The sequence below is a fragment of the Lepidochelys kempii genome, chromosome 5 (assembly GCF_965140265.1).
Source record: "Lepidochelys kempii isolate rLepKem1 chromosome 5, rLepKem1.hap2, whole genome shotgun sequence".
NCBI classification, from domain to species: domain Eukaryota; kingdom Metazoa; phylum Chordata; order Testudines; family Cheloniidae; genus Lepidochelys; species Lepidochelys kempii.
Window position 1 is genome coordinate 99778268 of NC_133260.1, and position 13675 is coordinate 99791942.

The 13675-nt window shown below is 43.1% G+C and overlaps 1 protein-coding gene across 6 annotated transcripts in view; it reads right to left on the bottom strand.

Moving 5' to 3' along the window:
- Positions 1–1426: 1426 nt before the first annotated feature.
- SMC5 (structural maintenance of chromosomes 5) overlaps positions 1427–13675 on the bottom strand; it is a 74896-nt gene continuing 62647 nt past the window's right edge. For 5 of the 6 annotated variants that reach the window (XM_073345165.1, XM_073345164.1, XM_073345166.1 and 2 more), the window contains 3 exons: positions 5580–5759; positions 5388–5483; positions 1427–3458 (listed from right to left, as the gene is read on the bottom strand). In XM_073345165.1, coding sequence (XP_073201266.1) covers positions 3321–3458; positions 5388–5483; positions 5580–5759 — 414 coding nt within the window. In that variant the 3' untranslated portion in view covers positions 1427–3320. Of the gene's footprint in view, positions 3459–5387; positions 5484–5579; positions 5760–12143; positions 13191–13675 lie in introns of those variants that run through there. The other variant, XR_012159078.1, reaches the window with a different exon arrangement.

Genomic DNA, 13675 nt, shown 5'->3' on the forward strand with positions numbered 1-13675 from the left:
CATCTTACCTTCTGTCCCTACTGTTGCCACTTCCTGCTGCCACCACTGCCGGCCTACTCCTCTTGGCTGCTCCTTGCTTGGCTCAGGTCCAAAAGGCACCATAGAAGCTTCTGGAGGTCTTGAACTGAAGTTGCATGACATTTAGCGCTTGTCTACATTTGAAAGTTAATTCATATTAAAGTAAGGTGTGTATTTAAAGTGCACTGGCTATTCCTGAATAACTCCATACACAGACAAGCCCTTAGCCTGGACTGTGGGAATGTGTATGTGTGAGTGTCACGTGAGGTGCATGGCAGTTAATGCAAGTCCCCTTGCAGCATACCAGGCAGAGCTTTTTGAAAGTCAGAATTTTGCAGAAAATTCCAATATTTTGAAATTTGTTTTTGTTCCAAATCTGAAACGTCAAATTCTTTTGTGGATAGAAAATTCTGAGTTTTCAAACTGAAGTTGCGTTTAGACATTCCCAAACTGACAGATTTCATTTTGGCTCAGTCCAGCATTAATCTACGTCCCCATGAGCTGCCACAGTGCTCCGTGTTCCCATTTTTCTCTATGGCTCGGCTCCCTTGCCATACATTTCACGTGATGCACTATGACCCTACGACTCCCATGATACAGTGTGTCAGTTCAACCTATGGAGAGTCCATGATGCATCATCGGAGATGGGCCGTGCTCCCTGCCTAGCCTATGCAGAAGAATGGGAGCCTGAGGCACCCACACTACAATGCCCATGAGGCACTGCACCAGCTGATGCAGACAGATGAATATGGAACTGACCCAAAACTAATTATTTCAATTTGGATTCAGCTGACTGACCCAAATGGAGAAATACTGCATTTTGATTTTTCATCAGGGAAACAAGCATCTAGCCAAAAATCTTTGATTTTGCAGAAATGTGCATTTTCCATTGAAAAAATATTTTGATGGAAAATTCCCGACCAGCTTTAGTACCTGACACACAGCCAGCCAGCAAGCCCACTGCTGAGCTGATGAAGCATGGGAGAGGCAAGAGCTGCTGCAACTCTGAATGCTACCCTTTTACACAGAAGGTGCCAGGCCCAGCATTTTGGGGCTGCAGAGGTGGTGCTGGGAACACAGCATCCCATTTTACCTCCCCAAAACAGGGACAGGTTGTTTCTCCCCCTCAGCCCATTCCCAGAAGCCTAGTTGCCCTCTCAGGAGCAGTTTCTCAGCCAGCAGTATTTTTATTTAATTTTTTAAAATGTAAAATAACAATTAAATAGAGAATCCAAAACAGCTCCCAGTTGAGCTTTTACACTAAAAAATGAATTCCAAATGGTGTAAAGGTGTGACACTGCAGCCTGAGTACTTTGTAGGGAGAACGGCAGTACTCTCTCCCCTTCCTCAGTTAGGTGTTTCACCTTGATCTCCAAGGGATGTCTTACTATCTTTTACAAATTAAGAGTTGGGAGAATTTTGAGTATTTTATTTCATTAGTGTTGTCCATGCCTATGCCATGAGTTTAGAGGACAATTACCCAGCTAACAACAATCTATGAGAGAGTTTTATTCTTTTTCTGTTTCTCCAATGTTGTTTCCTCACCCTGTAAGACAGTGATTCTCAAACTTTTGTACTGGTGACCCCTTTCACATAGCAAGCCTCTGACTGTGACCCTCCTTATAAATTAAAAATACTTTTAAATATATTTAATACCATTATAAATGCTGGAGACAAAGCATGGTTTGTGATGGAGGCTGACATATTGTGACCCCTGAAGGGTCCTGATTCCCAGTTTGAGAACCCCTGCTGTGAGATAAAGATCTATGGAATACTGTTTCCAGTCCCCTAGTGACAAAACATGGAATGACCCTCCCAAAACCTGAAGGTGGAAGGGGTCCTCACGCACCACTTCTGTTTGAAACAAATGGGAGAAAATAAGCAGCACTCTTTTTAACACAAAACCTACATCTGGGGCTAAATTTGACCTGACAGTGGCCTGTTAAATAAGGCTTTAATTTCTAAAATGTTACTTTTGTCACACAGCAAATTAAGTGGATGCCAGTCAAACTAATACCGTCCTTCAAATGGCTCCTTCAGTAGTGAAAATAAAGATATTACATATTGCTGTAGATTTTCAGAGAGCATCTGGGACTGGCTCATTTTCCTAAAGATTAGTTGGAAAATGTAACTGACAGCAGTCGTCCAATTTTATACAAATCTGTACCTTTTACAATTTTGTATCACAGATTAGTTAGGCAGATAAGAATTTCAACCAGCTGACACATTCTATTTCAAGAGTTCACAATTACTATTGACAGCAGTAACTGTTACCATTTATACTTAAACAGATATGGCCAAAACCCCACCAGGAAGCCAGCAAATTTAAACAGCTACGTCATCAGAGATCTATCCTTCACTAGGAGTACAAAACCACTCCAAAGAAACTAGAGTTGTTAAGAATAGCCGAGTTCAAATGTAAAAACCTACAGGAATAATTTCCATACCCACCACCAAAAACAATCAACATTTAGATTGATGTTACTTCTACAAGCTATCTTGTTTATAGCTCTCCAGAATAGAGACAAATACAAACAAGGCTACTGGCCCAAGTAAAATTTTTGTTTAAAAAGCTAAAATTTATATTTGTCCATGGGGCAGAGAGGAGGGTAGTGGTGTGGTGTGTGTGAGTGAAGGGTTTGGGCTTAGGAATCCACTTCACCCTACTGAAATAGAGTTTAAGGGGAAATGTTAATATACATAATACTATAACGTCTAGTTACATAATGTATGCTATTTTATATTTAATAACCACCACAAGAAAAAACTGTGATGCAAAGCTACACACACAAACACACCACACTAGTTGAGAATCTGGTGACATCACATCCCTTCTGCCTCACTCACATAGTTATCATTTCAACAGAACCACTTCAAAGCTATCCACTGTAACTTTATCTTTGAGTTAACTGTGCAATGTATTAACCTAATATACATATCACAACTTTTGGAACAACAAAAGTGGATTTGACCAGATGTAACTCATTTGGAAGGAAATAAACTGACAGCTAAAATTTCCTGATCTGGTATGTTGGATATAGCAAAGTGCAAAAGATCCAGATTTCTAGGGGTCCTCCCATTCAGACAGCCAGTCGTAGATAAAAATGAGTTTTTCTTTGAAGGAACAGATGGCTAGAACAGATCTAAGCAAATATTACATATATTTGAAGGTAAGTTTCTAAAAACAGAAGCCCAGCTCTTCATTGTCAGTTCTCTGCAGATTTCCCTCTCAGATTCAACCACTTTGTTTTCATAAATACAGTCTCACAGACCAGTAGTTCCAAAAGGCTCCATGGAATTCACTACTGATCCATTTGCTCAACTTGTCGCCGCCGCCTACGGAATGCCTTTAAGTTCCATTTGGTTGGTTCTAGCATAAAAGGTCCATTGTAGACAAACAACACTGTCATTTTTTCAGCATAGGTGAGATTTTGCAGGAGCTGTGAAAAATGGGAAAAAAAGAAAAAAAGTCACACTAAGCAACACCTCTTATGCCAAGCATCACTTCTGTATTAGTTAAAATAGATTGTTTCCCCCAAAAGAGCTTTTACATGGTGGTTTTACCACTGTTTGCCATTGACCACATATGCACGTCTCCCACTACCTGGACAATCTGGGATAAGGAAATGAAAGAGTAGAAATAACAACAAACACCACCATCATTTTTCCACTCTAAGGCCACGTCTACACCACAGAGACTTCAGTGGCAAAGCTAAAGCACCATAGCTACTCCAGTATAACCCTGTAGCGTAGATGCAGCCTATAGCAACAGAAGGGGTTTTCCATTGCTGTGAGAATATCATCTCCCCGAGTGATGGTAGCCAGGTCAACAGAAGCATTATTCCGTCAACACAGCTGCATCTACACCAGGGGTTTGGCCATCAAAGCTACCAGTGCTCAGAGGTGTGGATTTTTCACATCCCTGAGCATCGTAGTTAAGTCATTCAAAGTTTTAAGTGTAGACCAATCTTAAATTATGCCAGACACTGAAGTTTAGGTGACCAATGAAAAAAAGTTGTTTTTGGTAGATCCCTTGACTGCCATATAATCAGATAATTGGTTCACATCTGCTAACATCTAAATAAATTAAGTTTTGGGATGTAGGGGAATGTTAACTTAATACCTTAACTGGCGATCAAGCAATTTACCCCTATAATCTCTCCTAATTTCCTGTAGTAAACAGTGTAGGGTACTTGCTGAGATTGCATTAGAGCAGGCAACCCCATTGGTCCTTTCAAACCAAACAATTCTGCCAAAGTACTACAGATAAACAAAACTTGTAAATAACATTCCTTCTTGGGGCTGTTGTTTGGGTCATAACAAATATAAATCATTCAGCTGGCTGCCTCAGGCACAGACAGTATCTCCCCTGGTCAATTAGTTCTCCGCAGCCCTCCTTCCAGAGAGTACAGCACAATCCCCTTTCAGGCTCAGTAAGCCTTCAGCCTGGTGCTCAGGCTCGAATAGTCTTTCCTCCCTAGGTGTATGGTTCTCTGCAGCCCTCCTTCCTAGGACTGCAACACTGGTCTTCCTAAGCTCTCCCTAAGCCCTCAGCCTGACTGTTAAGGAAAGCTGTCTCACCTTTATCTTTCTCCTTTGTTTAGGCTACAGGTGTGCCTTTTATTCCATATCCCTGTTTCTTGAGGGTCCCCTGGTTCCCAGCAGTGTGTACTTCAGCTTGTTTGTACAATCAATCGTTCCAGGGAACCACAAGTCCCAGAATGCCTGTTCTTAAAGAGACTAAGCCTTGGAACAGAGTTGGTTGAGCCCAGGCCACAACTATCCTTAAAGGGGACAAACTGCTGTTATAGTATTTTTATTTCATCCCTGTCAGTCTCAAATGAACAAACCAGAAGACATTTATATAGCACCTATATCAATGCTATTTATTATTTTATCAAAGAAGTTGAAAGAAAGAGTCTGACACACATGAAGAAAAGGAGTACTTGTGGCACCTTAGAGACTAACCAATTTATTAGAGCATAAGCTTTCGTGAGCTACAGCTCACTTCATCAGATGCATATCGTGGAAACTGCTGCAGACTTTATATATACACAGAGAATATGAACCAATACCTCCTCCCACCCTCAGGTGATGATCACTTTAGATAAGCTATTACCAGCAGGACAGTGGGGTGGGAGGAGGTATTGGTTCATATTCTCTGTGTATATATAAAGTCTGCAGCAGTTTCCACGATATGCATCTGATGAAGTGAGCTGTAGCTCACGAAAGCTTATGCTCTAATAAATTGGTTAGTCTCTAAGGTGCCACAAGTACTCCTTTTCTTTTTGCGAATACAGACTAACACGGCTGTTACTCTGAAACCTGACACACATGAGAATCTTTTTGTTTAGTTTTCAGTTACCCACCTTCGGCGTAATAAAGAAATACTGAGAAGTGCTCTCTTTACAAGCAGTCTTCACAACCATTTCAAAAACTCTCCTCTCATTGACTGGGTCCATTCCCTTTAAAAAAAAAGAAATATATATTTTTACAATTCCTCTGGTCACTCTATAAACCCCTGTGGAATAAAGTCTTGTTTCACACACTAGCAACCTTACCTGATTTATTTCATCTACAACCCTGAAAGGACATCTGTTGAGTTCCTGCAGAGCCATCAAGTACAGCATAGTTGAAACACTTCTCTCACCTCCACTCTGATGGTGGGGAGTCAGTTCATGCAGCTGGGTATTACTACGGAATTTAACTCTAATTCGAATCCCATATTTGTCATATTCCTCCTGTGAAAGTAGACAGGAAACGTTAGACATCTACAGCTTCCTACAGTGCACCCTATTTGACAATGCAGCAAAAGTGAAAGGAAACCATTTTATGTATGTCTTACATTAGGAGAATGATGTGTTCGGGATCAGTAATATATATAAACTCTTTCATTCTGTTTTAAACTATGGTTTATCTCTTAGCATTGATCTATTCTTCTTACACATAGAACTTTTCTCTAACCCATTCCCCAGCTAACCAATTTGATGTCTAATTTTAAAAAGGGTAAGTTATTAGAAATTTTGTTCTTATAAATACTTTTTTTCCCCCACACACTGGTTAGTAAATTATTGTATAGCAAACAAAACATTGGCAGCAAGGTGCTTTATAAATAAAATCATAATTGAATACAAAAGTTAGTGTTTCATGAGACAATAATTGGTCCTAGAAATTTACCCTAATTGTGAGCTCAACTGGAAAAAGTGAGTGAAAGTTTATAAAATGTCACAAAAACCTGTAAGAATAAATGTTGATAGGAAAAGGTGCAAAGAAGACAGCAGAACTGAATTAGTTTAAACAAAAAGGCCTCCTGATTTAACTCAAGGACTGTGTTAATATTATACCTGGTAAACATTCAAGCATGGAACTGAAAATCAATTGACCAAAATTGTTTTGTTGGAAATTAGGCCTAACAGGTAAACAAAATAGTGACAGCATGAGCTATTTGCCCACCACTTCTTTTCTGGGGTTCTTGAAAAGAAAAAAGAGATTGGGGGAAAAATTAGCTGAAGAAGCTGTCTGTTAACAACTGCTTCAGCGAGCCTTACCATCATGGCTGCCACCCTCACCATTTCTTGGGATCCACTGTAACATCACTAAGCTTTTATCACCCTAATCCCAAGAGATGTCCTGACTAGACTGGGCCAGAGAGAGGGACCCACATGAAATCACCACCTTCACCGGCTTTGGCTAAATCCCAACCACCACCTGTGATGTGACACTTTGTTGCCCCTCCCCATGTGTCCCTTTCCCTTCCCCATCTTATTTCATTTCTTCTCTACCCCTTTTATTTTGCAAATGTGTTTTTCCAGCAGTGATAGTCAACACCAGAAAAGAAGCTGCGTTTTCGGTCTTTGCTGATCTTTTCTTTCCCCTTTGAGGTATGTGTGTCTTGTTATCTTCTACGAAACAGCAGCTTTAGCAACAGCAACACCACCACCAGCTACAGACCATCTCAATTTTTTCTCTTTTCCCCCCAAAAGGAGTTACCACCATCTAAGAGACTGTCCAACAAGGGAGGTTTTTTCTCTACAGCTACGGTACCAAGCATTTGTGAAGTTGCTGTATTTACAAAACCTTGTTTCAAACTGTTCAATGTTGAGCAGTTTCAGGGTCATGTCAACATCTTTGACTTTTTGGGCCCATGTATTCCATTGGAATTAATACAACAGTTCCCAATTTACCCACAGAGAAGACCCTATTTATTGTACCTATGATCACACCAAGCCACAATCATTAGTCAATGGTTTTGATATACTGCACTGATACACTGTGATCTGCAAATCTGGGCTGGTGATTTCTGTTCATCTAAATGGATTTTAGGATAAGATGGACTTGAAGCTGTCCATTAAGGTACTATTAAAAAATAATTCTACTTCATAAGTCTTTTTTTTAAAATGTCTGCTTGTCCAAGAGTCAGTATACTCAATTAACACAATTCTTTGTTTCTCATTCTTCATTTCTCTGTCAAGAGCCATGATCTTTTTTCAGAAGATTCTATTAATATCATAATTGGTTTTAAGTGATTGTAAGTTTAAAAGCAAATTTTAAAAGTCATTATGCCTCCTCCTCTTTTTTTGAGCCTTTTTTAGAATGGTACCAGCTGAATGTAAACATGGTTTTCATATTTGTGCACACTCATTTCTGTTCCTCAGCTTTTTTATTGTTGTTGCAGACAAAAGATAACTGTTAATCATGTATTATACCATGCTGACCTTTGCACAATAAGTTCTATAAAAAATTTTAAATGAATGGAAAACTTCTTAAGGCTAATTTCCTTTCTGTTAGCAGTGTCTCCCACAGACCTGGGATCAGGGCTGCTCTCTTCTCGGTGCAGCTCACAGAGGCAGATCAAGAGTTCTGGCGTTGCAGTTTGGCCACACCCTTTCTGCTCCTGCTTGCTTCCAGGTGAGTTATTCCTAAACTGCAGAACTTGCATATCATTAACAAATATTCCAGAGATAATGAAATCACTATGTACATTAGACCAAGAGGAGGATCATATGGTAATGATTCTACTTAATAGCTGACCCTTGACTCATGAGTAAGGCTGCGAGTTTGTCACGCAGGTCACGGATTCTGACTTTCCGTGACCTCTGCAGCAGCCGGTATGCCTGGCTCGGGGGCCGCCTGAGCAGCTCAGGCAGCCCCTGGACCAGTCACACCTGTCACTGCTGGGGCAGTCTGGGGCCACAATGTCCCCCCACCCCAGCAGCAGGAGTTTGGCTGTGGGAAGGAGTAGGGGCATGAGACGGGGTGAGGTGGGCTCTGGGCGGCGCTTACCTCAGGGGGCTCCCTGGGAGCGGCGACATCCCACCTCCCTCAGCTCCTAGGGGGAGACGTGGCCAGGCAGCTCTGCGTGCTGCCTCTACCTGCATGCACCACCCTCACAGCTCCCATTGGCTACAGTTCCTGGAACTGAGGGAGGGAGAATGTCGCCATTTCCAGGGAGATGTGAAGCCACGTAGGGAGCCTGCCAGCCTCCCACCCCTCGGTGTCCCTGGACCCCTTCCCCTCCCCGAGCACCCATGGCATCCCCCAGCACCCACAGCACTCCCGGGCTGTCCCCGCTCCCAGCACCCATGGCACTCCCGGGCGCCCCCCCCCCCCACAAGATTTAGTCAGGGTTATATAGAAGTCATAGATATGTCACATGCCGTGAATTTTTGTTTAGTGCCCATGACCTATCCATGACTTTTACTAAAAATACCTGTGACTAAAAACACAGCCTTACTCATGAGCCATCAAGGGTGGGTAGAATTGTGGAAGATGCTGCTATCAGAAAGGAAATTATTGGTAAGAAATTTTCAATTCTGCAGCCCTCATTCCACCCAGGAGGTTGCTACCAATTTTGTGGAGTGTGCCTTGATCCATTCTGGGACAGAAATCTCTAATGATTTGTAGGTTTCCACAATATGGTCTAATGTACACCTAGTAATGGAGGACTTGGAAGTTCTAAGTCCCCTGCATGTCAAGTAGAAAGACACAAATAGGGAGCCCCATCTCCTCATGGATTCTCCACACCTGAGATAGATTTTTCAGTGCTCTTCTGACATCGAAGGTGTGCCACGCTGTTTCAATTGGATGTTAAAGTTTTGGACAGAATGAAGGAAGCACAACCTTTTGGGAGGCATGAAAGGAGGAATTTACTTTGGGAAGAAAGGATTCAGGTATCCAGACCACCACCTTGTTCTCATAGAACAGGCAGTAAGGCTCCTTGTCTGGAAGACATGACAGCTACTAAGAAACAAGTCTTAATGGATAAATAAAAAGCTGAAACTGAAGTCAGAGACTCAAAAGGATGACTTGTCAGGGCCCTCAAAACTTCCCATTTTGGGAAGAGTGGCCTGACCACTGTGGTCTGTCTAATCGGACTGCTTAAGGGAATTTGGCTGTCTGTGAATTGTCTGCTAGGGATCCCAAGGATCCTGTGAACAGCATGCTACTAAAGGCAGAGACCTGATGCTCAATGGTACTGGGCTGAAAGCCTCTGTCTATGCCTTCTTGGAGAAAGTCCAGTATCGCTGGAATTCTTTGATTTCTGGAATCTGTATGGTGCTCTTGGCACCAGTTTTTGAATCTGGATCAGACAAAGTAGTACGCTTTTAGTGCTGATATTCTCCTAGATGAAAGTAATACTTAATGACTCTGGTGGACATACCTAAATGTTCTAGTGCTTTCCTCTCAGTAGCCAAGTTTGTGAGAGTACATCCAGTCTTCACAGAAGCTGGAGCAGGGGCTTCAATTTCTGCTCTATCAGGTCTGAGAACCAAGGTCTCCTCAGCCAGTGAGGAGTTATCAGTATTACCACTGCCTGTTCTTGTTTCATTTTCTGAAGCACCTTCCCCAGTAGTGGAAAGTGTGGAAATGCATAAAGAAAGGCCTGTGGCCAACTATGCGATAAGGCATCTGTCCATGGATCTGGGGTCTGCTTCCCTTGTGAAGTATTCTGGCCTCATTGTGTTCATACGATTCATGAACAGTTTGGTTGAAGGGAGGCCGAATGTCTGTTGACCCTGCGCCTGCTAAGTTAGTCTGCCTTTTGGTTCAGGTGCCCTTTAATGTGGTTCACTCAGAGAGAAAAGAAGAAATGTTCCACGTATCTCATTATATCCATTACGTGCACATGTAGTACCAGAATCCTTGTTCCCCCTTGTTTTTTTAAATGTATGACCGTAGTTGTATTGTCCTATTAAAACATAACGTGATTCCCCATTAGGGTGAGCTGGAACCTTCACAAAACTAGCTGGACCACTCTCAGCTCTAGGAAGTTTAGGCTGCGAGTCTTTTCCTCTTAACTCCAGAGGCCCCAGTCTGTTTAGGTCTCCAAGTGAGATCCCCAGCCCTCCAAGCTGGCCTGGTTGCAAGGACTAAAGGATCTGGAAGGCAGATGAGCATGCCTTTGTGGACATTGTTGTGGGCTGCTGACCACTGTAAGGAGCAGAATACCTATGTTGGAACCTTAATCTTTCATGTGTTCTGGAGCATGGTCCCATACTTGTAGTATGAAGGCTTGAAGACTTCTGATGCATGCTTGTGCCCATGAAGTGATCCCTATGCATGACACCAGGAGTCCTAGCAGTTGGAGGCACAGTGCTACGATAAACCTCCTGCAGCTCCTAAGCAAGAAAATCAACTCCTGGATTTTCTGAAACCTTTCTAATGATTGGTAGATCTTCAATACCAAGGTGTCTATTTCTGCCCCCAGGTGGGTTATTCTGGTAGATGAACCAGAGAACTCTTCTTGGTATTGATGATGAAGCTGTGCACCTGAAGGAGAGTCAACATCCAAAACGTGGCCCTGTGCACTGATGACTGCAATAGAGCTCTGATCAGGAGGTCATCCAGAAAGGCGTACAGGAGAGTTCCCCGAGACCTGAATCTGGCTATTCTCACCATCATCATCTTAATAAAAACCTTGGGACCGAGGAAATGACAAATGGGTGTAGTCAGTATTGATGTTTCCTGCTGCAGAAGTCTGCAGTGGCATGGTCTGATGGGGATATGGAAATATGTGTTCACTAGATCTACTTAAGTGAAGAAGCCACTCTGGGACATGGATAACACCATAGAGGCCACATTCTCCATCTGAAGCCCTATTTTCTTCACCCACTTGATGAGCCTTTTGAGGTTGAGAACAGTTCTGATACTCTCCCATGCACTTCTGTACAATGAAGATGATGATTTGCTAGGTTCTACTCCTTTCTTTTGAGGGAACACTCTTTCACTGCCATATGCAGATGAGATATTTTGCGCTGGATCAGATTGCGTTTTATGTGGTTGTTGGAACTGGATAACTGGATGAAAAACGGATGGGGTGGAGCCCGCAGCTCTCGGGAGTATCCTTGACTCACTATTTCCCTGACTGACTTGTCTGTGGTCAGTGAAAACTATTCTTCTAGGAAATGGGAAATCCTGTCCCCTTGCTTCAGTTCCTGATCGAGGCCTATGCAATTTTTGCCATAAAGTAAATCTGGCAGGAGGGAGGCTGAAGTCTCTCTAGACTTTCTGTTCAGACTTCGATTACACTGTTTCCCTTAGGGAATCTATTTTTCCTTTGCTGATGCCTCTGAGAATGAGGAGCAGACAGAGGTGCTCCTTTTGAAGACCGATCTATATTCTCTCCTGAGGACATTTAGTGGGAAAGGGAGGGACTATTAGGATTTTGCTGCATTGTCAGCCACCACCTTATCCAGCTTTTATCAAAAAAGAAGGAAGCCTAGAAACTTAGCCAAGCACTGGATCTGCTTAGAGTCAGGATCCACCTTTCATGGTCAAAGCCACTGGTGGTGCCTGACTATTAAGCTGGAAGCCATAGCTTGGACTGAGAACCTCACTGCATCCATTAAAGCATCAGTTACAAATGATGTTGCTAGGGCGACTTTCTTAAAAGTGGAGCAAAGTCAGGGTGAACTCTGTCCTTAAGAGCTTTGGAGATCTTCCAGCCAGGAAAGAGATGTTCTTGCAAAGTGCCAGCAACGCTTGGAGGGTGGCACAAAAGGATTGGAACAAGCCGAATAAGACTTGTTCCAATCATCCCTAATCACTGGTTGAAGAAGAAATGAAGGGGTATTGCAGCCTGAGGGGAGGATTTTGAGGGGAGAAACTTATTCTGAGGTACTCACAGGAGCCTTAGCAGGTTTCATAGCCATGCAGCTTGTCTTCCTCAGTTCAGGAGGAGGAGGAGGAAGAGAAGTCAGAGGACTCATATCTTCTGGATTTTTTGTCTTTTTTCTTTTTAGCTTCTTTAGAATTTTTTTAAACCTTTTTTAGCATGGTTTGGGAAAGTGAAAGCTCTGCTGCTGCTTTATTGAGGCCTTTTGCAATTTGCCTTCCTTAGGGCCTACTGCCCTCTCGAGAGGTCTGTCTCAGAATCCTCCCACACTGGGTCCCATTCCAAGTGGGAGGGGGGAACTTGCTATCGAAAACCCTCCTGGTTGGCATAGCAGAAAGGGAGGCTGATCAGAAGTCCTGTTTCTTTCCCCTCTGCACTGAGTGCCCACTTTAAAACTTGCAGCGTTGCAAGTCCTGCCCAAGCCTCCCCTATTTGTTCTGTCAGAGGTCCCGTGTGATGTACTCCTTAAGCTGAGTGGCCAGGGAGGGTCCTCCCTGCTTTTGGAATCTCTCCCTGTTCTGCACTGGAGTTCATTTTTCCCCTGTTGGAGTTCTGGCTTCCTTGGTGGGAAGGAGACCCCACCTGCTGTTCAACTCTTAGTCCTGGGACCTAATGGAAATAGGTATGGAAGGCTGGGTGCAGGTTGGGCACATCTTGCTGTCTGCCGAGCCTGGGAAGGCTGCTTCACATACAGAACACTGCTTAGATTTGACCTGGTGCTTTCTTGGCTGCTCTGTTATGCCTATAAGGGGCAAAAGAGCTGGCCAAAGGACACTGCTCTGAAGGCTCAGGGAGGGTTAAGCTGCCAAAAGGTTAACTGACCCTGGGGGGAGGAGAAAAACTCAGGAAGGAGAACACTTCTGCCCAGTTTTTTGGGCAGTGGGGAGCAGAGTTAGCATAGAAGGCAAAAGGGCAGGTGCAAATGAAACCGCCACTGTCTGCTGTCACAAAGGCGGAGAATCTGGCAACAAGCGATTGCAGAGAAGGCACAGCCAGACCATGTGGTGTCAAAATGGTACAATCAGCTCTTGACTGGCAATTAAGCTGCAGCATCACCCTGAAATACAGAATAACTACGTCAATACAATTTTTTAATGCTAAACAGCAAACAACCATGAGCTGTTAACTAACGAACTAGAAGAGGACCAGGAAGATTGGGCGAGGAAGAGCTAAGGTTTCCGTTTCCATCTACTGCAGTGATCAAAAAGGAACTTGGGGTAAGATCAGGACTGTGGTTCCTGGCATCCCCTTGGTTCTTGTGATGAAGGATTTGGATGGCTCCAACAGTCATTGCTTTTTCCGCAAGGTTCTGCTTTGACAGAGAGGGGACATGCACAACCAGAAAGTTGGGATCTAGAAAGGTTTAGACCTCCTTAAGAAGGATGTGATAGACAAACTAGTCTTTGGAATAAGTAGATTACTCAGCTCCATCTAGCTTTGGAAACTTCTGATAAGACTGACTGTTATACAGCTGGTGATGATTCTGCTTTCATTTGGTTGAGACACAAATTAATTGGTTCTGATAGTTAAAGAGAAGTTAGA